General features: G+C 32.8%; 2 protein-coding genes across 3 annotated transcripts in view; both read left to right on the forward strand.

Moving 5' to 3' along the window:
• LOC132758149 (uncharacterized transporter slc-17.2-like) overlaps positions 1 to 6360 on the forward strand; it is a 13978-nt gene extending 7618 nt beyond the window's left edge. The window contains exons 8-12 of the mRNA XM_060749682.1: positions 305 to 460; positions 1254 to 1386; positions 3655 to 3805; positions 4038 to 4128; positions 4412 to 6360. Of these exons, the coding sequence (XP_060605665.1) occupies positions 305 to 460; positions 1254 to 1386; positions 3655 to 3805; positions 4038 to 4128; positions 4412 to 4660 (780 nt within the window). The 3' untranslated portion in view covers positions 4661 to 6360. The remainder of the gene's footprint in view (positions 1 to 304; positions 461 to 1253; positions 1387 to 3654; positions 3806 to 4037; positions 4129 to 4411) is intronic.
• Positions 6361 to 7596: 1236 nt separating this feature from the next.
• On the forward strand, positions 7597 to 19258 carry LOC132758151 (uncharacterized transporter slc-17.2-like). Of its 2 annotated transcripts, none has more exons than XM_060749687.1 (12): positions 7597 to 7777; positions 10944 to 11024; positions 11263 to 11600; positions 12311 to 12550; positions 12768 to 12855; positions 13242 to 13337; positions 13679 to 13803; positions 14132 to 14287; positions 15284 to 15416; positions 15957 to 16107; positions 16912 to 17002; positions 17514 to 19258. In XM_060749687.1, exons 2-12 carry the CDS (start codon positions 10946 to 10948, stop codon positions 17766 to 17768), a joined length of 1752 nt encoding a protein of 583 aa, XP_060605670.1. In that variant the 5' UTR covers positions 7597 to 7777; positions 10944 to 10945; the 3' UTR covers positions 17769 to 19258. The 2 variants fall into 2 exon arrangements, with proteins under 2 accessions (XP_060605670.1, XP_060605669.1); XM_060749686.1 differs by lacking the exon at positions 7597 to 7777 and adding an exon at positions 8805 to 8888.
• Positions 19259 to 25443: the final 6185 nt, after the last annotated feature.

The raw sequence follows: 25443 nt of genomic DNA on the forward strand, positions 1-25443 counted from the left end.
TTTCAAACGATTTGATAAAGACGAAAAAGCTGATATAGAGCTTATCTTTTGTGTTTCGTTTTGCCATTTTCTGCTTGTGACAATAGTGTTATATATTGGTGAATTAAAGTAAAATGATTGATATGAAATATATAATATCAGCAAAATTATTTAGAATATAATTTCTAATTTGTAAGATGTTTATTTATCACGCTGTTTTGCCATGCTTTGTAAACAGAAGATTAATTTGTTTTGTAGATGTTGTTAGAAGCATGAAATTTCGTATCAGATCGTTATTGTAAGTTTAGATAAATTTAAATTGCAGACAAAACGTCCGACAACTCCGTGGAAAAGTTTGTTGCAATCTAAACCTCTATGGGCAACATTCATCGCACATTTTTGTTTCAATTGGAGCTTCTTTACAGTCCTCATCAATGTGCCATTGTTTCTGAAAGAAGTACTGAAATTTAACATTAAGTCGGTAAGAACTAGAAGTGCCTGTTTCTGAAAAAGCGTTAAATCTTGACATTTAACCGGTTAAAACTAAATATGCCTTTGAATTAATAGTTTGTCATGAAAGCAGCAAAGAACTAAAATGCCATTGTCTCTTAAATAAATAGTCAAGTTTGGTATTAAATCTATAATGATTATTCACACTGTAGGTACTGAACAAATGAATAGAAACGAATGAAAAGTCGACCCATCTGTACATACATATATGATCGCATTATTATTTACATACAAATTATATATATATTTTCAAATGTTCTTTGAATTTAAACAGTAGGGTGTTCGTGGCCAAGTGGTGAAGGTCGTTGAGTACACCGACCCTCGCCGCATTTGGTTCGAATCCCAATGTTCGTGCCTGAAATAAACGGAAGGGAACATAAGGTATTCCTGAAGAGCTGGAAACTTGCCATATAACCTTTAGTGTGTTGGTGCGACGGAAACTTGAACAAACACACAGTGAATATTGAAGCGCTTGAAACGGAACATCATTGTTTCATATATGCATATATTTTCTTTATAATTTTTTGAAATTACAATTATAATGTATTATATTGATGAGATTGTGTTTATATAAGCAATTATATTGACATTCTTGGAGACGGTTATTTGCGTCGTATGTTACCATGAAATTGTCCATTCATTGCAAGTTTTAAAAAGGTGTACATATTGCCTTGAAAATATAGTTTTCGTTTATGTTACATTGATATGTGTACCTTTTTCACAGTAATATACGTCTCTATTTAAATAATGTTATTTTATTTCAGAATGGTTTATACTCAGCCATGCCATTTATATTCCAAATCATATCATCAATTCTGTGCGGAAAACTTTCAGGAGTTATCATAAAAAAGAATCCTTCATTGCACTTGATTACAAGGCGATTATTTACATCTGTTAGTAAGTAGCGTTTTAAATGTCCAAATGAGAATCAAATTCAGTATCACATAATAATATATGTTAGTAAAGATTTAAACAATATCTTTATAATCAATATAAATTCATGTAGTAATGTGTTTCAGGTAATTCAAACACCTTATAATGTGCAAGGTAAATATATTTTAATGGACTAAACCAATCAGTGACCTCATATACATCTAGAGATTTAAGCTAATTAACATTTTACCTCTTATAAACGTGTTTTGACGGCTTTTCACTCCCCTTTTGTGGTCTCAAATAGTGAAACAAAAGGCCCTATTTAGGCCACAAACATTGTTTTCTTATCAAAAAGATACATCATGGGGTAGCCAGAGGGGGGGGGGGGTAGCCCCCTTCCTACGTCAAGACAATTAGACTTGTGAGAGGCTAAAAATGGCCTCAGGTCGATCATAAGTTAACGTGTAACCAATGCTGAAAAGCCTTTTACTCTATCTAAATCTATTGAGAAGTTGCAGCACTTTTAAATCGGTTTTGATGGAAAAAAACTACGCAAAATAATAGTGATTTATTTTTATGGTAATTTTGAGACGTTCCCCCGTTGCCATGGTAACAGGAATTTTAGATTGAGCATGCTGTACAAAGGCTATGGCACAGTTAACAATTGTGCCAAGTTTGATCAGTACGACAATGTCCTCAAGGTGAGCTTTTGTGATGGCCTATTGTCCGTCTTCCATTGTCCGTCCGTCAACAATTTCTTTAAACAACTTCTCCTCATGAACCACATGGCCAAATTTGTTGAAACTTTGCAGGGATATTTCTTGCATGAAGTTCTACCAAAGTTGTTCAAAGAATTAAACTCCATGAAGAACTCTGGTTGTCATGGCAACCGAAATATTTTTTTCCAAAAATCTTAAAAAATATTTTCTTGTAAAATACCGAAAGAGCTAGAGCTTAGATATTTGGCATGACACATCTTCTAGTGGATGTCTACCAAGTTTGTTCAAATAAAAGCCGTAGGGTCAAATTGGCCCCGCCCCGGGGGTCATTGATTTTCCTTATATGTATAATATTATAATGAAAACTTAAAAAAAATCCTGTAAAACAACGAAAGAGCTAGAGCTTAAATATTTAGCATGAAGCATCTTGTAGTAAGTGTCTACCAAGATTATTCAAATAAAAGCCGTAGGGTGAAAATTGGCCCCGCCCCGGGTGTCATTGATTTTCCTTATATGTATATAGTACGTAAATACTGAATAAAAAATATAGTAAAAACCTGAAAGAGCTAGAGCTTAGATATTTGGCATGAAACATCTTCTAGTGGGTGTCTACCAAGTTTGTTCAAATAGAAGCCATAGCTCGAAAATTGGCCCCGCCCGGGGGTCATTGATTTTCTTTATATATATATTGTAAAAACTTAAAAAATCTTCTTGTGAAAATCTAAAATAGTTAGAGCTTAGATGTTTGGCATAAAAATCTTCTAATAGATGTCTACCAAGCTTGTTCAAATAAATTCCGTAGGGTCAAAACTGACCCCGACCCATGGGGTCATTGATTTTCCTTATATGTATATAGTAAAATCTTATAAAATCATATTTTGACAATCCAAAATCACTATAGATAAGATATTTAGCATAAAACATCTTCTAGTGGATGTTTCCAAGTTTGTTCAAATGAATGCCCTAGGGTCAAATTTGGCCCGTCCCAGGGGTCATTCATTTTTCTTATATGTATATAGTAAAACTAAAAAAAATCTTCTTGTGACAATCCAAAAGACCTAAAACTTAGATATTTGGAGCAAAACATGTTCTAGTGTATGTATACCATGTTTGTTGAAATAAAACCCCTAGGGTCAAAATTGGCCCCGCCCCAGGAGGATCGAGGTCTACATCTGAATCCCCAGCCAGGTCAAATGTTTGTTTTCCCTCTCTTTTTCTATCATCTTTTTATTAGCTCACCTCTCACTTAGTGACAGCCTGAACTGTTTAATAAAATTATTGCAAGAGTTAAAATTAGAAAACAACAGCATCTAAACAACATCTTGACCACTGGTTCAGGTTTGAAATAATTTTACTCAAAAATTGCCTTGGTGAAAGTGTACAATTTTTTTCAGATTTAGCTGTCCTTTTGTTTTCAAATTGTTCTTCTGGGGTGAAAATGGGCTACACTTTGACCTTTTGACCTATTTCTCAGGTGAGCGATCCAGGACCCTCTGGGCCCTCTTGTTTGAAATTGCCTGCTATTCAGTATTCTGACTCAAATTTAAAATGCTTGCATTTGTCATAATTTCAGGTCAGTTTGGAATAGCGGCATGTTTAGTATGTGCGGGCTACGTGTCATGTGATTCTAGATATATTGCTGTGATGTTGCTCTGCTTTGCTTGCACCTTTGCTGGGTTCTCATATGGTGGATTTTTTGCAAACCATGCAGAATATGCCGGACAGTAAGTATCATAAAGCCGCTTTTGATAAACTTTGTAAAATTGAAAAAAAAAGAAATAAAGGTTTAGATGACTCCAACATCTTTCTGACATTATATTTTAGAATGCAAGATTTGTTTACTCTTTTGTTAATTCATTATAAGTCTGACCAAGAAGATCATGGTGGGTTTTTGAGATAAAGCACTTCATATTTTGTAAGAAGTGATAGATAAAAATTACTTAAATCTATATTTAGGTTTGCTGGAACTGCTTTCGGAATAACAAATGCTGGCGGAGTGATTTCATCGCTTGTTGCTTCAATGATGGCAGGACTTCTTACACCAAATGTAATCTTAGTTAAATAATTTATTTGAATCTTTACATCAGTTGTCATTTTAATTATTTTTTTTAGATACAGCGTCAATGAAATGTTTAAAAACGTTTTATTCCATTTTAGTTGAACCATTAGCTGTTTCTTTTATTATGTTTCGTAATTGAGAGACAAAACATACATAACTGATTGTTTTTTTTTCTTGGGAGTTTTATTTCGTCCTCCTTAAAACTCTTTAATGTAATATCTGCGTTAACTATGTTTTGTGTTCGTAAGTTCATCCACTGGCTATGTTGTAGGGTTTACAAGAAGAATGGCAGCGAGTATTCTACATAGCCGCGGGTGTTAACGTTGTTGGAGCTCTGTCATTTACAGCATGTTCTGATGTGTATCTTCAGTCTTGGGCCAGAACTCAAACTATTATCACAATAGATGTTGACCTAGATAAAGGAATACAAGAACTTAAAGTTTTAAAAAATGAAAACGTGCCAAAATCAGAGACAGCTGAAAACATTCACGAAAACACACCTTTACAGAAAAACATATAATAAGAGTATTCTACGAAGATGTAAAATTTCTGATATTAAAATCACAGTCGTATGTTCGAATTTATTACTAGACATTTTATTACACTATTGCTATAAATAAACATACATATAACTTTATTTCACTCAGGTATATCAAAGTATACAACATGAGGTTTATCAATAAGATAGCATTAATTGCAAATTGTCTCAGAATGTGTCATTGTTTGTGTACTACTCAAACTTAGACCGTACTCTCATTTATTGTGTCTGCCACTCAAACAAAGACCGTAATCTCATTTATTGTGTCTACAACTCAAACAAAGACCTTCATCTCATTTATTGTGTCTACCACTCAAACAAAGACCGTACTCTCATTTATTGTGTCTACCACTCAAACAAAGACCGTACTCTCATTTATTGTGTCTACCACTCAAACAAAGACCGTACTCTCATTTATTGTGTCTACTACTCAAACAAAGACCGTACTCTCATTTATTGTGTCTACCACTCAAACAAAGACCGTACTCTCATTTATTGTGTCTACCACTCAAACAAAGACCGTACTCTCATTTATTGTGTCTACCACTCATACAAAGACCGTACTCTCATTTAATGTGTCTACCACTCAAACAAAGACCGTACTCTCATTTATTGTGTCTACCACTCAAACAAAGACTTTAATCTCATTTATTGTGTCTACTACTCAAACAAAGACTTTAATCTCATTTATGGTGTCTACCACTCAAACAAAGACCGTACTCTCATTTATGGTGTCTACCACTCAAACAAAGACCGTACTCTCATTTATTGTGTCTACTACTCAAACAAAGACTTTAATCTCATTTATGGTGTCTACCACTCAAACAAAGACATACGTCTCATTTATTGTGCCTGCCACTACAAAGACCTTCATCTCATTTATTGTGTCTACCACTCATACAAAGACCGTACTCTCATTTATTGTGTCTACCACATAAACGAAGGCTTTAATCTCATTTATTGTGTCTGCCACTCAAACAAAGACCGTAATCTCATTTACTGTGTCTACCACTCGAACAAAGACCTACATCTCATTTATTGTGTCTACCACTCATACAAAGACCGTACTCTCATTTATTGTGTCTACCACATAAACGAAGGCTTTAATCTCATTTATTGTGTATGCCACTCAAACAAAGACCGTAATCTCAAATTATTGTGTCTACCACTCGAACAAAGACCTACATCTCATTTATTGTGTCTGCCACTCAAACAAAGACCTTCATCTCATTTTTTTGTTTCTACCCCGAAAACAAAGACCATTCTCTCATGTATATATCTACCACTCAAACAAAGGCTTTACTTTCATTTTTTTTATCTACAACTCAAACAAAGACCGTAATCTCATTTATTGTTTTGTTAGAAAGATAAACAATAATTTTATAAGGATATGTAAGAATCTCGTTGTTGTTTTTTAGTTCTTTTTTTGTTGTTGTTTTATTTCCAATGTTAATTATTTGAAACAACATTTATGTTAAAAATATTTTGATATAATGGTAATAACTTTTACACACATGATGTCGCTGTAATAATGCTCATGCTCTTCTCATGTTGTATGTAACCGCCGCAATTGAATGTATGGCGATGAATATGTGATATGTTTATATGCTAATAAACTCATTGAATTGAATTGATGTTCTACATTCTTCTCAAAAATAGGATAATAATAAATTTGATGTGTTTTTAATGAGTTATTTTTTTTCTTTGTCTGCCTTTTTATAAAAGTTTGTTTTCATTTGGTAAGTGTACATATGTATGTTTGGCTAATATAATAGCACTTGTCACGTACGTAAGTATTCAAATGCGATCAGTTGAATGCAATAAATATTCCACATAGGAAGGATATTTCTACTTCTGGCTAAGTTTGATTATAAAATTCCAAGAAGGAACATCTATTGAGAGGAAAAGTACTAAATTGATAAATGGAAAATTTGGTTAACTTGTGTCTGTTCATAAGTACAATAAAATGCAGCACCTCTTTTACACCCTAGCACCGGCTTCAGCAGATTTCAATGTTCAAAAATTAAACCACCGGATTCCATGATTGTGCTCCAAATACAATATCAACCCTAGCGATTTACATGGTTTGTCTATTTGATATACTAGCTAATATATCTGTAGCATATGCCACTGTTACATTTTCCTTTAATTTCAGTCATTGACCATGCCGCATCTTTATCAGATCATCACAGTTCATTATTTTTGTAATTAAATAAATAAATAAATGGTTCTACATTAAATATAATGTAAATAAATTCGACTAATACGTATATCAGTGACAAATTATAAAACTCATCATTTCATTGTACAGAAACTAATTAACTTGTTTTAACTTACTGTTAAAGCGGCCTTCAGTTTTAATTTTCCGTTGGAAAACAATTCTGTGTTGTGTTGTTTCAAACTTAGTAGTTCATAAATTGTATCTTGGAAAAGGGTATCATATCACTCAATTCAATTCCAATTGAAACTGAGTCATAATGTAAAGCCTTCTCGAGAGAGCTATTTATAACACGTTAGTGACTTCCGTTTCTAAAAATAGAAGACCGGGAAAGGAATCGTCCGCTTTACTAATTTAAATATAGAGGGCCCGTAGATTAGAGGTACTATTATTATTTTTATTATTTTGTCGTCGGCAGATGTCAATTTCCACTTTAATTCTTTTGATTTGATTCTTAATTCTTTTATATGAAACGATTTATCTAAAAAATAACATAATTATCTAACTTTTAGAAAAGCTGAAGGCCGCTTTAAATAATTCTTATCCGCAGGGGACAAATGTTCCATAGTAAACGATGTGCGAATGTAAGTTTTCACTGATATACATATTTGTATGTATATAAATATTAAGTGTATTTTAAGCAAACTGGAAAGAGTTGTCTGCATTGAGCACCTCTATGACATTTAATAAACTTTATCAAGTTTATTTTACCGTTTGTCAACATAGCTATGGACGAATGATAGTGACTCATATTTTTTGAGTCTTCCGCGCTAGGTAGTTGCAAATTTGTACGATTTGCTTATGATTTTGGATTAATAAGACCGTTTAGATTTTGCTTATCAGTGTGCGTATTATACACTGTTGTCTACGAAATATTTCAGGTAAAAAAATGGCCTAATGTTAATCATGTATGTATGCTTTTGTTTGTTTGTTTGGTTTTACGCCTTTTCCCAACAGTATTTCAGTCATATAGGCGGTTAGTTTTCTAACCATCGTTTCTGGAGAGTTACATCAGTACTAGACTACCTTCATCCGTGCTAAACTACCAAAGCATCTCCCGGGGATCGAACCCACGCCAGAGAGGTAACTGGATTAGAAGTCATCAACTCTAACCCCTCGACCACGGAGGCGGTTTTATGTATGCAGTATATTTAAGGCACAAGAAATCAGCTTTCGCTGTCGAGTACAGACGGACATGACACCATATAAGGTATTGTTTGAATGTATTAAGCATCGTTTGGCGGTAAGATTATGTGAAAGCTCTGGATTTGGAGTCCGTTTAGCGACATTTTCTTCATACGCATTGCATATTTTGGGCACACCAAAGCCCACGACGGAAAGAATATCTCAATGAAGACCGCATAAAAATCCGAACAAAACTGGGTAAATATAGAGGAAAGCCAGGAGGGTCGAATCACATTTCGATTTAAAAAAAAAAAAGATTTGAATTTTATATATATATATAAATGTTTAAAATGTTGAAAACTTACCCTGTGATTGACCTATTTTCTCCTTCACATATCGAGTAATACTGCACATATTGAGTAGCGGAAATTCACATATATTTTTTACCGATGCTCAATTTTGAGATTCACATGGGGTTCCTTCCCCGTGTTAAAGAGTTAATTTGGAAGCACAAAATGGTGATAATTTACCTCCTGTAGTATTAGCCAAAAATATGGATTTTGAGCCAAAAGTAGGTCACTGTACGGCGGTCAAACAGAACCTAAATGTACAGTTACATGAGAAAATAATCCTTAAAAGGGCTGTTGGTGCCAAGTCTAGTGGTGATCAGAACGGACAGTGTAATGATATGTACTTGCCGCTAGTTATCTATACACATTGATAAACTTTGCATGAAAGGATTTAAATGTGATTATCTATCTCAATAGATTGGTTCAATTTCCAGTTTGTTTTGTTTACTTATGTTTAACAAACATCAGTAAGGATAGATCTATAATGAGTGAATGAGTGCCACACAAAACAAACGAGGTATGATTGATGATTTGTTTGACTTTTTTTAACCAACAATTTTTTTTTTTTTTTTGGGGGGGGGGGTGGAAAACTATACTATGTACAATGTATAACGTTATAAACCCTGTATATTAACCTGCCAAATACATACATATCATATATGGTCACTACACACAAATATATAAAATCTTATCCGGCAGGGTTAGATGGGCAATAAATAAAAGTGCATTAGCACATATGTTTGTTGTGTGAACCAAGTGTCGTTTGATACCGGTATTTTTGTGGTGCAAGATATCTAAATCATACCTATATTTTATTGGTATACTTGGCCGTATTGATTTTAATTATCCTTTAGGTTTCTTAAACTTTGATATTCCAGGTTAAGATTTTTTTTTTGGGGGGGGGGGGGGGGGTGGGGGTTGTTTTAATGCGATTAATGCCGATTTCAACATAACAAATGTTTTGGTCATAATTCGGCTGTTAATTCACCTAAGCGACTTTCCCCTGAATGCATAGATTGAACAGTAATAACCAATTTCTTGACCGACTACTACTTGAATCAGCAACAGTAAAGCTGGATTGTCGCCATATGACCTCTCTCTCCCCCCCCCCAAAAAAAAGGACTCGAAACTGCGATGTCTGCTTTTTTATACAATGCCGATGAAAATATGATTGTTTTTTTACTATGCCGTAATTAGTAAAAATATCAACATGCATTCCAGGTTAAGTTTTCAACCTTCTTCTATATTTTTTAATTAAAAACGAGATGTATTATAATCAATATTATGCTTTACTTTGTCATGTCCTATATGTATGTATGTAATATGTTGTCCTTATTAGCCTATTGGAAATGAAATAAATAAAAAATATATAAAGTAGACGTAAGTAAAGTAAATGTATACGTAATTGACATGCCAATAACATTGGATTTTACTCATCATGCAAAACATATGAAATAATCTGTTGTAAAGTTCAAGCGTATTAAGATCAAATTCATGAACTGAGCAGTTGACATGATAGAGCTTGCGCCTAGTTATTTACATGGTGGTATGTAATAGGCCATCACTTCTTTACGCTACTATGGAAAGCTTTAATTGATTGTGAAATTTCTCTTTGTCGTCTTGTAAAAGCGTCCTAGATAGTAAGTCCTAGTTTTTCACTTTTTTCTTAGATACAAGTGCAATTTAGTCACACTATTCTATTTAAAGGTCAAAAAATAGTGCCGAATTTGATAAAATTCTTGTTTTACCTCTTTAGATAAAGCATTGATAGACGCCTTATCAGTAAGAAAGATACTTAAAAATTAATTTTTATGGTCGGCATTTTTGAACGGATCAAACACGTGAGACATGCGTAATTTTCACCTCTATTTACCACGCTAAATATCTGAAATGTACTTGTGCATTTTTTAGTCTTAACAAAATGATTTTCATCTTATTTTGGAGAACATGTCAAAATATGTACTGACTGAAAAGCGAACAGTACAGATCACGATCAGGCACCGCGGATATGCCGGCTGAACTTGGTCTGCTATGGTCGCACGGTTGTTTGACATGTGAGATATAAAGCCACATTCCGTGTGACGAGTCTATTGTTTTTTTGGCCAAAATATGAATCAAATCTTAAATAGATAACACAGTAATGACCCTTCAAGCAACTTTCAATTATTTGACCGTAACGGATAAAACGGATATATGTACATGAATTTCCGTGAATAATCGGAGTTCTGAGATATGTAAGTAAATATTTGTCTTTAGCATCCAATCCATTCATGCAACAAATGACAAAAATGATATAATTGAGCCGCGTCATGACAAAACCAACATAATGGGTTTGCGACCAGCATGGATCCAGACCAGCCTGCATATCCGCGCAGTCTAATCAGGATCCATGCTGTTCGCTATCAGTTTCTCTACTTTGATAGGGTTTGTAAACCAACAGCATGGATCCTGATCAGACTGCGCGGACGCAAACGCATAACGTTGGTTTTGTCATGACGTATTTCAAATGACTTTATGCATGCCTCATCTCATTGATCAAAACTGTATAAATTGTAATAATATTCATTTACAGAGATGGAAAGAAACGAAAAAGAAACGGATTATTTAGAAAATAAGTGTGATATGGATCAATTTTCAAAACTTAGCGAAACGGGTATGTCAGTTAAAGTTAAGTCATTTTTAATTGAATAGTCTAATTAAATAAACTAAAATTTTTGTCCATGAAATGTTTGTTTTAGTTCAGAAATGTCAGTATATTGTTGTCAATCAAAAGTCAAAAGGTATCTCAGTTGAATGTTGAACTAAAAGAAATAGCACAAAAATATTTTATTATTCTCTCTTGTAAATTCTAAACCTTTTATGCAACAAATACGCAATATGTTTTTCTACAGATCAGCCGACAGTCTTCTGTTCAATGAGATGGCGTATGCTGGCCTACATTTCCCTGTCTTTAACTATTATGTATATGCACCGTGTAAATATGAGTCTAGCCGTTGTTTGCATGGTGAATACCTCGCATAGTGACACTTTAACGTCACAGAGTAGCAACAGTGATATCTATATCATAGCAAACAGTTCTATAAAAGGAGTTCTAAATGGCGTTCAGGCGGATGAAACAAACATTTCCTCCGTTGAGAATATGATATACAATGATCAAAATGCCACAATAGTGATTGAAAGAGACACTGATGATATTCAGTGTGGAAATATTGTATTACAACAAGATGAGGTAAGTACTCCGAGTATAAGTACGTGAACAACAAGATGAGGTAAGTACTTCGAGTAAAGTATGTAAACAAAAGTTCTACAATATTGATGTAAAAATATTAGCATGATAGGATAAAAAGTCAATAACAGATGAAAAAAGCCATAATGAATATTGACAACATAGTTTTCAAAAGGAAATTGAGTTAAATGATATAAACTTATATAACATATTATTAATTAAGCTAAAATTAATTTAATACCAGGTCGCTTTTTCCTAGTGATTAATTTCCTGTTCCCATTGGTGTTTATAACCTCATAATGTATTGATATTTTTTATTTTTTACAAATGACGAATACAATGTATTATAAATAAAATAAGATAAATGAAACAAATTTTAAGAAGGGGAAATAATGGTACATATTAGTACAAACCTATTACAATACTATCAATACAGCGTTAGATTCTTTGGCTCGGTAGTGCAGTGCAGTGGGTTATCGCAAGTTCAAATTTCAAAATTCCATATTGGGCGTATTTGTTTAGTTCACTAATAACATTAGGGGAGAACTAAGTCGATCGATGTGAATACTCTGATTACTTATTTCATTTAGGTCTACATACGATGTACTTTGAGGTTTTGTCAATTGTGTAGATATGTTTATCTTTGACATTCCAAATCCTTCTAGTTTATTTGGTAACTAAATTATATTTTTTAATCGTTGATTTTTTTTTAGGAATTGGCACTTGAAATCCATTGGTCGAAATCTGATGTATCAATTTTATTGTCTTCTTACCTATATGGCTCATTTTTCACACAAATTCTTGGCGGGACGTTATCTGATATTTTTGGCGGGAAACATATCATTACAACAGCCATGTTGGTCAGCGCCATCTGCTCACTTTTAACACCAGTAGGTGCAAGAACAAGTCTTGTACTGATGTTTATTATTAGAATATGTGCTGGTTTCGCAGGTGTAAGTATCACAATTTGTTTCCGCTTCAATTATCTAAATATACTTGAAACAAACAAATACCCGCAATAAGAAATAAAACTTCAAAACCAAAACCAAAATCATAGGAACAACAACAACAACAAACATTTTTTCAGTTTCTTTAAAATGTATAACTGTAAGATTAAATCAGATTAGGCTGCATTAGGATATATAAACCAGTACATATACTTTCATACAGGGTGCAGTGGTGCCAGCCGGTATGTCAATGATAAACTCATGGTCTACACCTCACGAACGATCTGTCATGATAGCCATCAGCCACTCCGGTACGTACACAATAATTTATTACTAATTGACATAATACATGTAGCGTTTGTTTTTCATTTATTTAAATCATTGCATAATTTGTTCAGGTAATGATAACCAAATGCTTCGTAACAGCGAACACAAAGGTGCCACAATACGTATATTATACATTGAATTTCATCATCACCCAAACCTAGCCTGCAATTAACATAATTATACCGTTATAAAGACTTTATGTATCTCTGCTATTTTCTGTAGACTGTTTTTACCAGCAAGTATTTTGATATTTGATAGTAGTGTTGTACTCTACACTGTTTATCACATTCTCTGCACTTCATATTTGATTACTTATCAATCAATCGTTTGTTTAGTTCATAATTAATTTGCTCTTTTTGTATTTATTTAGGTGCATTTACCGGGGCTATCATAACATATCTTACATCCGGGTTCCTTTGTGCGTACGGGTTTGATAATGGCTGGGCTTCCATATTTTACATTCATGGTATCTTATTTCCTTTTTATTAAAAGGAATATTTTGTTGTATTTTTATCACAGATACGTGTATAGTTGTATTGTATCACTGACACAAATGCAAAGGAAACCTACATAATTAAACAGTCTGAAGTCACAATATTGGAAAAACATAAATTAGTTCGCATCGGAACAACATAGCAGATACTAAGAAGTACTTGTCAAAGGAGCGCCTTAAAAATTATCTTGATATTTTTGTGGAGCTCCGACACTAAATAAGCAACACCCACCTTTACAAAGTATCTTATTCTTTTGAAATTGTGCGAAATTTATTTGTCCTCTTTCAACAATAGTAAATATATATAATTTCAGGCTGTATCACTGCGTTGTTTCTGTGTTTGTGGTTATTTGAAGGATACAGTCTTCCGTCCCATCACCCTAGAATATCAAAAAAGGAATTAGAGTATATTGAGAAATCAAGGAGTCATAAAATAAATGTAAGGTTTTCCATAAAAATCATGATCATTTAGATTTTACTTAAACTATAGGATAGTTACATTTCATTGCAATCATTAATATTTTGAAATGTTTTAAAATGGCATGATAGTTAGCTAGATAGTATTTAATGTTATTTCTTGTCACATTCACATTTGATTCAATTTTATATTTACTATTTACTCCTTTAACTGAACTTTTCCCTTTGCACTAAAATGGAAGATTCGGTTTTTGCTAAACATATTAACATGTATTTCTAAAATATGGTTATTCATCTTCGACGATTTTAGTACATGTATAAAAAGCAGTATCATTCTCTTTCTATTTCAGACTCAACGTCCAAAGACTCCATGGAAACAATTATTGTTATCTAAAGCACATTTTGGGACGTTAATTGCTCATTTTGCCATTGCTTGGAGTATTTTAATGGTCCTCATCAACATTCCTCTGTTCCTTAATGAAGTCTTAAAGTTTCAAGTGAAATCGGTGAGAAAAGATATCGTTTATCATAAAGATTGAATCAAAGATCCTGTATGCTGTATGTAAAAACACTTAAGTTAAATTGTATACATTTTAATAATATTTTTTCTAAACAAATTTCCAAACATCCAAGAATATCTTAAGTATGTACTGCAAATGTTTCTGCGCATTATAAGAAATCAGTAAAATATCATTAAAATATATGCATTTATTTCTTATTGAAAAATTTTGCTTAGACTTATCGAAAATAAAATTCTAATTACCTCCTTTTCATGAAATGTAAATTTGGTAATATCTTTATAAACAATGCTTTTTGGAACTTACAATATTGATAAATCGTCATTTGAGCATAATATTTATGAAACTATAACAAATTTGAGTTACAGGATCTTTAAGTAAATTTTGAAATTCAGATATGCTCAGACAAATAACCAGTTCAGTGTCAAAGAAGATTTATTTGGCTTGTCACGTGTTAGTGTCATCTGTTTTATATTTGTATTATAAAAACAAACAAAACAAGAACAACAGGCAAAACAACAAGCTATCTTTTGAATTTTGACCCATTGAATGCTTCATCCATTAATTTTAAAAAAAAAGATCATTCTTACAAAATTGCACCATTATGATTTAAAGAAGACTGGATCTTTTTCATAAATAAATATATTCTTACGTTAGTTTTGTAGCTGGACACATGTGCGAGTACGATATTAAAAGTCAATTTTGGTTCATCGGCGGGTTGTCATGAATTGACCAAAGATTTTATAATGTGTATCCTCACCGCCAGAACAGTCCCTCAATATGGGGAATGAAAAATGTCAACACTTTCTACACAAAGTTGCATCCGATCGAAAGAATAAAATTTAATTTAAGCTGTCATAAAACACGTCTGCAGCATTTGACCCGTTCCAGTGTTTCATTGGACATTGCACCAAGTTTTACTGCCAGCATGTTGTTTTCTATCTTCACACGAAAAAGTGTTCAATTTGTTCATTTCTTTTTCAGAATGGATTATATTCAGCAATGCCGTTTATATTTTTAACAATTTCATCAGTAGTTTGTGGAAAGTTGTCAGGGGTGTTGATCGAGAGAAAGATTATAGGACATCTCGCTACAAGGCGTTTATTCAGTACCGTAAGTAAGTTCGAATTTTACCTACCAATATCTGGTTTACATTTTTTCTAAATAAATTTATCTTTTAATTTGGTATTAAACTACTGTTATGTTAATTTAGTATACCGTATAACTTGACTTCTATATTTTATGAACTGTTATCATCGTTTAAAGTTTGTTGATAATTTTTACCTTTGATGATTTTAGAACATGAATATTTTTGAGAGATAATAAAAACGTATGTTCTTTTAATGAAACTGTGATACTTAAAGAAAGGTACTGCCAATTGGCGCATTTTTATGTGTCTATTACGCCATGCCTTTTGACCTTATGGGTTATGTACTCCCAAAATCAATACTATTTTATGAAGTGAATAATTGCAGGCCTATTTCAAGCGGACTTTAGTGATGGTGACGTGTGTTTAGCGCTATTTGTTATATATAAAGCTTCAATATTGCTATTGTACTTATATGTTTAGCATGACCACCCACTGTCTTATACCCTGTTTAAGCAATCTTGCCGAGATGGATAAAAGAAAAAGTGATTGAATTTGAACTAACTTTAGGTATCCTAGGAATGGCGACGTGCCTTGTATGTACTGGTTATGTATCATGTGAAGTAAGATATATTGCTGTAGTATTGTTGTGTCTAGGATGTACATTAAACGGTTTTGCTTACGGGGGAGTGCTCAGCAACCATCCAGAATATGCAGGACAGTTAGTATTTTAAAATGTTCAATGTCATGTAAATCAGTTTGCAATTTAATGATAATTTTTAAGGTATTTGTAAGAGGAAAATTAATAATTATTATGAGAGAATGAGAGATGAAAAAAGAAAAAAAAACAAACAAACAGCTACCGCCTGAAGGGGGGTAGATACACACACGCAAGAAAAAGTATTCGTTTCTCGATGCCAGTTTGGAACGGACTATAGAAATGCGAAGGTTTAATCCTACAAATATAAGTACTAGTATATGTACATGAATTTTAAAACAATTCTATGTTTCTTTATCTTTGAATATATTTTCAGTCTACAGCGGAAACATATCTTTGCCCTTGCAGACAATGTTCGATCTTATCAAGGGCCGTTATGATAAATACTATTATAAAATATGTTACTCCTATTGGGTTCCAAAGATATAGATTCGATTTGATTGTTAAAGGCCCATTATGCCTCAGAAATGCAATCATTTTTATTTCTCAAATACTGTTTATTTTTGGTATCGTGTTACAGTTCCCCAAAACATACTCATTTACTTTATATATAAACTATATTTAACATCTTTAGCTCAGTTGGCATTTGGTATAATTTTAGTAAATAACTATTTTGTATGAAATTCAAAACACTACTGTACATAACTGCGTGTTCAGCGCTACTTTTTCAGTTGTAAAAAATTTGAATCCATTATTCACATATTTGACATTTCTAAAGAATTTCTGAGGCATAATGTGCCTTTAATGAACGGAGAACCTTCATCAGTAAAGGTTACTAAATATTTTAATGGTATTATTGACTTTTAGGTTTGCTGGGACTGCATTTGGGATTACAAACGCTGGTGGTGTTATCGCAGGTATAATTGCATCCATGACAGCTGGTTTTCTTACACCAAATGTATGTTATAATATTATCGTATATATACAATAGCAAGTAAGGGATAAAAACATCAACGACTGAATGATTTGGAACCTTTGGTTTCCAATAAAAATGAATGCTTTACAATACATTTATACACGGAGAAATTGTTTAATGATATTGAAACAAATGGGAATACCCACATCATTCTTACTGATAAGCAATATTTAAGTACTGCTCTTGTCAATGTGTAGTTGTAAAGATTTAGCAAAACTCAGTGAAAGCTGGTGTTTTCGTTCTTTACTATGAATTTGCGTCTGTGTTATTTTTTCTTGTAATAATTCAGATATATAAGAATTTCAGTATGATTTGTTTTATCGCGCACGTTTTAAGAAATTAGTTTCAAAACGAAATTTGTTTTTTACAGATATAAATATGTTAAATTATATTTAGTGTCTTAGTGTTTCTCATACTTATGAAAATGATCATTATCATCATGCTAAATACAAAAACATTACCAACAAAATTTCATGTCCAATTGGGATTTCAGGGTTCACAAGAAGAATGGCAAAACGTGTTCTTTTTAGCAGCTGGCGTTAATGTCATAGGTGCCATTGCTTTCTTAACCTGCTCTGACGTATACCTACAACCATGGGCTAGAGGTAATCAAGATGAAATTACAATAGAAGTTGACGAAAGTAAAGAATTACAAAATATCAAGAAATTGGACGGGAACGTTGTTGAAAGGAAATCAGACGAATTTGGAGATTCGGAAGAAATTAAAGCATTGACGAGCGACATGTGACAAAATCAAAGGAACATGAAACACAAAAATGAAGACACATATAAACTCAAATCAAGAATTTCAATTTCAGATTGCTTGTTTATTTGGTTATTTAAGCCAATTTACAACACTAATTAGGTCATGGTTGCAAATAAAACCTTGATGTCACATTATAAAAGCTACTTACAATTACACTGTAACAAATGTTATTATTCTCATTGATTTAACAGTCGGCAGTGTAATTGAACTTTACTGTCTCTCATTACTCTTTATTATTACGCAATTTAAAAAATAGATGAAATTGAAGACATAATATAGAAAATTAAAAGCAAAGAACACTTCAATCTTATATTTTTTGTTGGTGTATTGTTTATGATTGTAAATATTAGACTTCTCTATTGACGTCGGGTTAATTCAGGTTTGAGTGTCCCGTAAAAAAGGTAATTGCACTATTTTGTTATTTTCCAGTGAAACTTCAGCTCTGAAACGAGATACCTTTCCAATTGTTAAAGTTTTCAATTTTAGAATTTTATTTCAAAATATGCCTACATTCTAAGTTTCCTTCAAATACATAAATGATCATATCGTCATCTTTGTGCCTTCTATTTATATTCAAAAGGAATGTTTCCGCTACTGCAATTTTTTTCTTGAACAAACATTTTTAAAACAAATTAAATTCTATTCAAAAGTTTAACTTTTCCAATTCCATTCATAAGTAATCGTCAATCTGACTGAAATTCAGAACTACTTATTTCTTTTATGTAGATCTGATTCGAATTTCCCGAGAAAGCTATTTTTAGCCAAGAAATCAAACTGGTTTTCACATTAGAAGAAGTATTAAAATACCGTTATCCGTGGAAGTTAAACAAATGGTTGATTTTTATTAGAAAAAAATGTTTGAAGTAATTTTTAACAAATTAACTTGAAATGTTGAGTCAATTATTTTGGACAAGATTGTTTTGAAAGTTTACCTATCGGCTTTATGGACAACGCTATGTTTGTTCTCGAAATTGTGAAAATTAGCTAATCAGTATTGGTTTTGCCAGGGTTAAAATTAGAAACCACATCACTTTCAAAATTATGAAAGCTCGCCGATGATTGGCTGTGTGAAAGGTCAGCAGAAATGATTTCGTATTTGGTCACGGTTAGATCTAAATGCTATGCGTTATTTATAAGATTGAAGCAGTCGTCTACATTACAAATAAATATTTTCAAAACAATATGATCTCTTAGACCTTAACTTTAATATACATGTAATTAAGAATGTATCGATGGAGCTGCAACGTTTTGGTCAAGTAATGGACCCTTCTGCAAACACAACATGCCCTAAGAGCTAAAATAGGGGAGGGAATGGAATAACATTCCTCAACATTTCTTTCGAAACCATGTGTTGTCAATGAGGGCCAGGTACATTTCTGTTTTAAATGTAGGTGGTTGATATACCAGATTCTAACTCTGCATTTTCTTATACTGTTAACTGAAAGACATGTTATACAAAAGGATAAACTGTATTTTATGTTAAACTGAAAAGTTTGATGAATTCCGTAAACATGTCCCATTTTGTTTTTAGATCGACTTTTTTCGGAGAGAAAATAGAGGTATTGTTACATTAATGGCGGCGTTCCCGTTGCCGTCCCCCGAACTGTAACGAAGATCAAAACCTTTTAAGTCCGTTGTGCATTGTCTTCATACTTTGCCACAACAATCCTTGGGAAAAGACCTCAAAGAAGACAAGACTGACCTTGACCTTCAAGATCAAATGTCTAAATTTTGCTAGATTTTTGCTGATTTTTGCTATTACTTTGTTATTTTGGAATGGATTGTCTTCAAACGTTAATATAACAATATTCTAGGATAGACCTTGAAGTAAATCAGAGAAACAATGGCCTTTACTCATAAATGACATTGACCTTGAAGGTCAAATTATTGAAATTTTCTCTTTGTTTTGCTGTTTGTATTAGCCATAACTTTGTCATTAATAAAATGAATTAATTGACTTCATATAAAGCAAATTAAGACACAACATTCTTTAGAATAAGACCTTGATGCATATCAAACTCAAATTGACCTTTCATGACCTTGAAAGGTAAATTATTGAATTTTCACTGATTTTTGCTATAATTGACTGTTTGATTGGGTTTTACGTCACACCGACACAGTATAGGTCATATGGCGAGGTTCCAGCTTTACTGGTGGAGGAAGACCTCAGGTGCCTTCCGTGAATTATACCAGGCACGAACGGGCACCTGAGTAGAACCACCGACGTTCCGTAAGCTAGCTGGATAGCTCCCTCACATGAAAGAATCCAAAGTCCCTGTCGAGATTCGAACCCACAGTTGTGAGGGGCCAGCGGTTTGAAGTCAACGACCGTAACCACTCGGCCACGGACTCCCCCATAATTGACTGTTTCTTGATAATTAATCAATGGATTAAATTTATACTTAGACAAAACAACCTTTTGGACAAGACCTTGTAAAAGATTGAACTTACCTTGACCTAGAGCTTTAAATGACTTATTGAATTTTGGTTAAATTGTCATATTCTGTCATGAAGGATTATTGGATTAGCCGCTAAAAGCTCAGGACGCTTTTTTCGAATCGCTGGTCTTAGGTGTTTTTTTAAGGTACTCCACATAGTACTTGCCATTGGTAGTTTTCCACTTTGCACTTTATGACTTGTCAATACACCATGGATATCGTATGCAAATATCATCAGCATCTTAAGTTTTGACAGTACCCGTCTAAACTTTGCTGGCCTCGGAGAGTTAGGAGTATGCCACACAGCCGATTGTCTTTTTAACTCTGGCTCATACGATCTTACCCAAGTTTCATCAATAGCCACAATTCTTGATAAAAAGTCTCTGCCCTCTTTACTAAACCGTGAAAGATGGTTAGTAGCGATGTTCAAACGACGTTCTGCTTGCTCCGACGTCAAGCGATGTAGTACCCATCTTGCTGAAACCTTGCGAATCCAGTTCCTGTGCTAATTCTTCACACGATATCCTTCTGTCATGATTTAAAAGCTTTTTTACCTGGACCGTACTATACGAGTCAGTAGCTGTAACATTTCTCCCTTGTCGATGGTTATCTTTAACACTGTCCCTGCCTTCCTTGAATTCTTTCACCCATCTAGTAACTTGTACATACGAAAGAGCATAGGTGCCGCAAGCTTCCTGTAATGCATTGAATATCTCTTTCGCGCTGTTCTTACGCTGAACTTCAATTTTGATGTAACTGCGCTGTTCCTGCGACGTGAACGCAGCTACGACGGTTTAAGTGACGTCAGCTAACGTCACGCTGTGATGACGTCACATGATATGACGTCATCAAACTTTGTGAAAAAATCGAAAATAGATTGACGCATAGTCAGGTAAATTTTTATGGAATTCGAATCATTAGTTTAAAAGTTATTAAGATGGTTTCATTATTTATTGAATGACCCTCGTAGTTCGCAAGGGAATGGCAAACGCTCACACGATTAAGACAAACGTGTATTGACGTAATTGAGTAAAGCTTGAAAAAGAACAAAATGCCTTTAATTTATAGGCTTTGAGAAGAGAAATGCACTTGTAATATTCGACCATGTTAAGTCTACAAACCAAACTTTACAGTTTTTAGGGGGACTATTAAGATATTTAATGTACGTTTCTTTTCTTTTTATTTCATATTTCTACTTTTCAACATCATCTAAAGAGAAAAACACAAACCCTTATTTCATGCTTTCCTGTGTTTAAATGTAATATATAAGATGATTAAATTCTGATAAACCACTAGTGAAATTTATAAAATATAATTTTCAGTGTACTGGCATGCGAGCAGATCCCGTACAGAAGCAGTACCCGTATTTTTCGTTTAAACGCTTGATTTTAACTTGCATTCTTCAAAAATTGATATAAAATCAATTAGATGCATAAACGAAACAAAACCCAAGTGCCAGTTCGGCAGTACGTTTAAAAGTTTCATTTTCAGAAAATACCGGCATTTTTGGTGTTTTCTTTTCGTCGACTGATAACGTATACCTCCTGAACTATCTCGACCGGGTTATAAAAAATATGAGAAATAAAGTTTATAAAAAAAGGATGTTTGTTTTACTTATATCCTCACTTGGTTTGAAGACGGTTTTGATCCACTAACACATTTAGACGGTCCTCTCCAGGTGTGTTTGATTATAATAAAATCGGCTATAAATCATGGAACAAACGAGCCGACATACTTCAATATAAATCAATCAATGACCCTAACCTTGGGACATATTGTGGGACAAATAATTTGGTAAATGTCAGTGAAATCGTAATTAATCACAGGGAAGAGTTTATATCTCTTTATAAGTGTTTATATCCTTAAATAAATATTTATATTGATAATAACCCGCACATTCGGGTGTTTTATCACCAAGTGAAGTTATCTCAATAGGCGCGCATAACTGTGTTGAGGACAGAAAGATGTCTATGTTTTAATATATATAGATATATGAATATATATCTGAGAGGATTAATGCATTTTTCTCTCGTTAAAGACTTATCAATGATTTTTTTTGTGTATGGACACAGCAGAAGATGTTTTCTCCTTTAGACACACAACGATGTCTATAAAATTAAACAGTTTAAAACTGTAAAAATGTCATAAAAATTTTGATACCTGAAAACTTAGGTAATAAAGTGTGTAGAAAATTATAAAAATAGATGAACATCGCGGTCGATTTTGGCCTTTAACAATATAAATTGTAAACTTTAATATCATCAACAGTTACTGATGAAGTATGATTAAGCATGCAATTGTTTTTGAGCAGAATATGTTTTTTTGTGCAAAATTAGATATTAACATATGAATAAAACTATTCACTAGAGACAATGTAAAGAGCCCCCGGCGCCGTTTTGAGTAGTTTTTGATCTTCAATACTAAAAGTACTGGAATCAATAACCACGTTCGAATACACAGCTTGCAGCATTTGAAACTTCATACTTCTGCAAAACAGATCCTCAACAATGATTCGTAAGTCATTTTCAGTCAGTGACCTTGACTTCGCAGCCGAAGAGGCTCCATCAAAGTGTTTTTTAATTATGATACGCCTTTTAAAAGGTTAAGTAAGAGGATTTATTTAAGTACATAAGTAGCACAACACTTTAAACATATGTAAACATTACAATCAAGTAAAAGTATTGGGTAAACTTGTAAATTAAAAACCTCTGCTTGCACTTTAAAATGTTTGTGCTGTATAAATTTACAGACGCGCGTGCACGTGTATTCCTCCAGTATACTATCAGGTATAATTTCCTGTCAAAAACATAAATATCAAAATGTCTTTCTGACCATTTCCTTGGCAGTTATATTACAGAAAACATAAAAATGGTTCCTGATTATTTTACGTACATCATTCGGATTGAGCAATAAGGACGGCAGCACTAACTACGACAACAACGAGAACAACAACAATTACTACAACAGCAACGATTGTATAGTGAAAACATAAACTTAATTACCATTTCAATTACACGTTGTTTTTCAACAATGGACAATCATGTGTCACCTGAAATGAATTAATCTGTATGAGCGTGTGTTAGATTTTTGTACAGTTGCTGGTAAAAGATTTTTTTGTTTTTCTTTAGGACAGCTTTTTTGAAATATTTTCTCCGGAAGTTACTTATCAACGTTTAGGTGAGTAACATCTTTTATCACACACCCGTGCCGCTCTTGTGACTCCGTAAAAATTGTATTGCACGACCATGCATATATTTTGACCTGACGTCATTTGCTTATCAAACATAATGTAAAGACACCACTAACACTATATATAGGGGCATCAATTTGTTGTTGTTGTTGTTAAATACACTTTAAATAGTTATTATACTTTGGGTATGTGATAAATAGAATATTTTATTAGTGTAGGTTCATTGCTGAATTTATTGAACTCGTTGAAAAAAGTAATATTGTGCTCGCCAGAGGCTTGCATAATCTAATTTTATTCAACTCTTCCAATAAATTCAGTATTGTACTTACACTCATACAATATACTCTATATAATCAATAACTAATGACAATATATTGCCATCAATGCAATACAGAGGCAAGACGGCCTGCACATCTACCAGAATATCTAATGATACAATTATTAAAATGTTTAATCATGCCTATTTATAAAAAATATATGTTTGTGCATACATGTATGTTTAATAATTTGCCTTTTTACCATGTATGAGTTAATTGATCGAAAGTTTTATTGATGTCATTCTCATGGATCATATGTGATTTATTGCATAATAAAGTTTCTTGTCATTATATAGTTGTTTTTTTTTATTGTCAATGGCTAAAATGCAATTTCAAATCTTACATCTTAAATTTTACATATTCTCTTCTTTATACAGTGTGAGTATGACGATACGAAACCGGACGGGTGTACACTAAAATACATTTCTAACACCTTTTTTTCAAAATCATTTTGCACTTTGAAATGGTTTGGCAAATTTCCGCTAAATATCATTTATGGCGGATGACCAGTTTGCATTATGTATGACGCAAGGAAAGTAAGGTGAGCGTAAAGAATTTTTTTTATTATTATATGCCATTATTGTTTTACGATAGAATCATTGAAAACAACATGAGCAATGAAACGTTTGACGAAATGCATTACGGGCTAGCCCCATCGTTGTTAACTAGGCAGGCCGGTTTGACACGTAAATTTGCGCCAAATTATTAAATATTATTAAAGAAAGATCTGGAAAAAGGGTGATCCCTTGGAAGCATTAATCACAACAATATACATGAAAATTGCAGACCCGGTTTGATTAAGTCTGTACATGAGTGATAATGGTAAAGCGCAACATCCTTCAGGCCCCCTAGCACCGGCTTAAGCTGAACTGTTAATATTGCTTCTAAATGTAAGATTTTTGTTGAAAAGCATAAGATTCATTTAATAAATAACACTAACTTTCTAATGTAATCTTAATTAGATTATCTCAAAATAGCTCATTTCTTTATTTCGATTATAGTTTAGCAATTTAATAACAGAATAAATATCACTCTTGACATTTTATAACCTCTGCTTTATTGGTTATTTGTAAAATCACTTTTATAGCACTCGTTCTAATAATTTACAGTTTTACGTTCGAAAATTAATTCGGTTCTTAAGCATACATTATGCAAATATTTGTACATATTTAAGGTAATCATTAAATTATATGCATTCATTTCTTATTGGAAAAATTGACTTAGAATTTATAGAAAACTAAATTCTAATTACCTCCCTTTATTTACATGAAATATTAAATTCGGTAATATCTTTATAAATAATGTTTTTTGAAACTTTCAATATCGATAAATCTTAATTTGAGCATCATAATTTGTATATAAAACCATAAAAATAATGTGTTACAGGATCTTTAAAGACTCTGAAAAAAACACAAGTACTGAAAAAAAGAATAAAACCTTTCAACTATACGTGAATGACATTTTATGTCTCATCAGTTGATAGTCCAACAAATGCATATAACTCCTGGTTCTACTTTATCATATTTAAAGGCATATTTAGAGGAGTTCTGATTTTTAAAGTGAATATATATCATCGAGAAGTTTCAAATACTTTCAAGATATGAATTGCCGGTGATAATGTGAAAACCCATCAAAACAAACAAGTTGCCGTTTTATAGTATTGATTATAGTATTGATAATCTGAATGAAACATATTGATACTCAATTTGTTA

This window comes from Ruditapes philippinarum, unplaced genomic scaffold (assembly GCF_026571515.1).
Source record: "Ruditapes philippinarum isolate M1 unplaced genomic scaffold, ASM2657151v2 ctg7842_1_1_1_1, whole genome shotgun sequence".
NCBI lineage: Eukaryota > Metazoa > Mollusca > Bivalvia > Venerida > Veneridae > Ruditapes > Ruditapes philippinarum.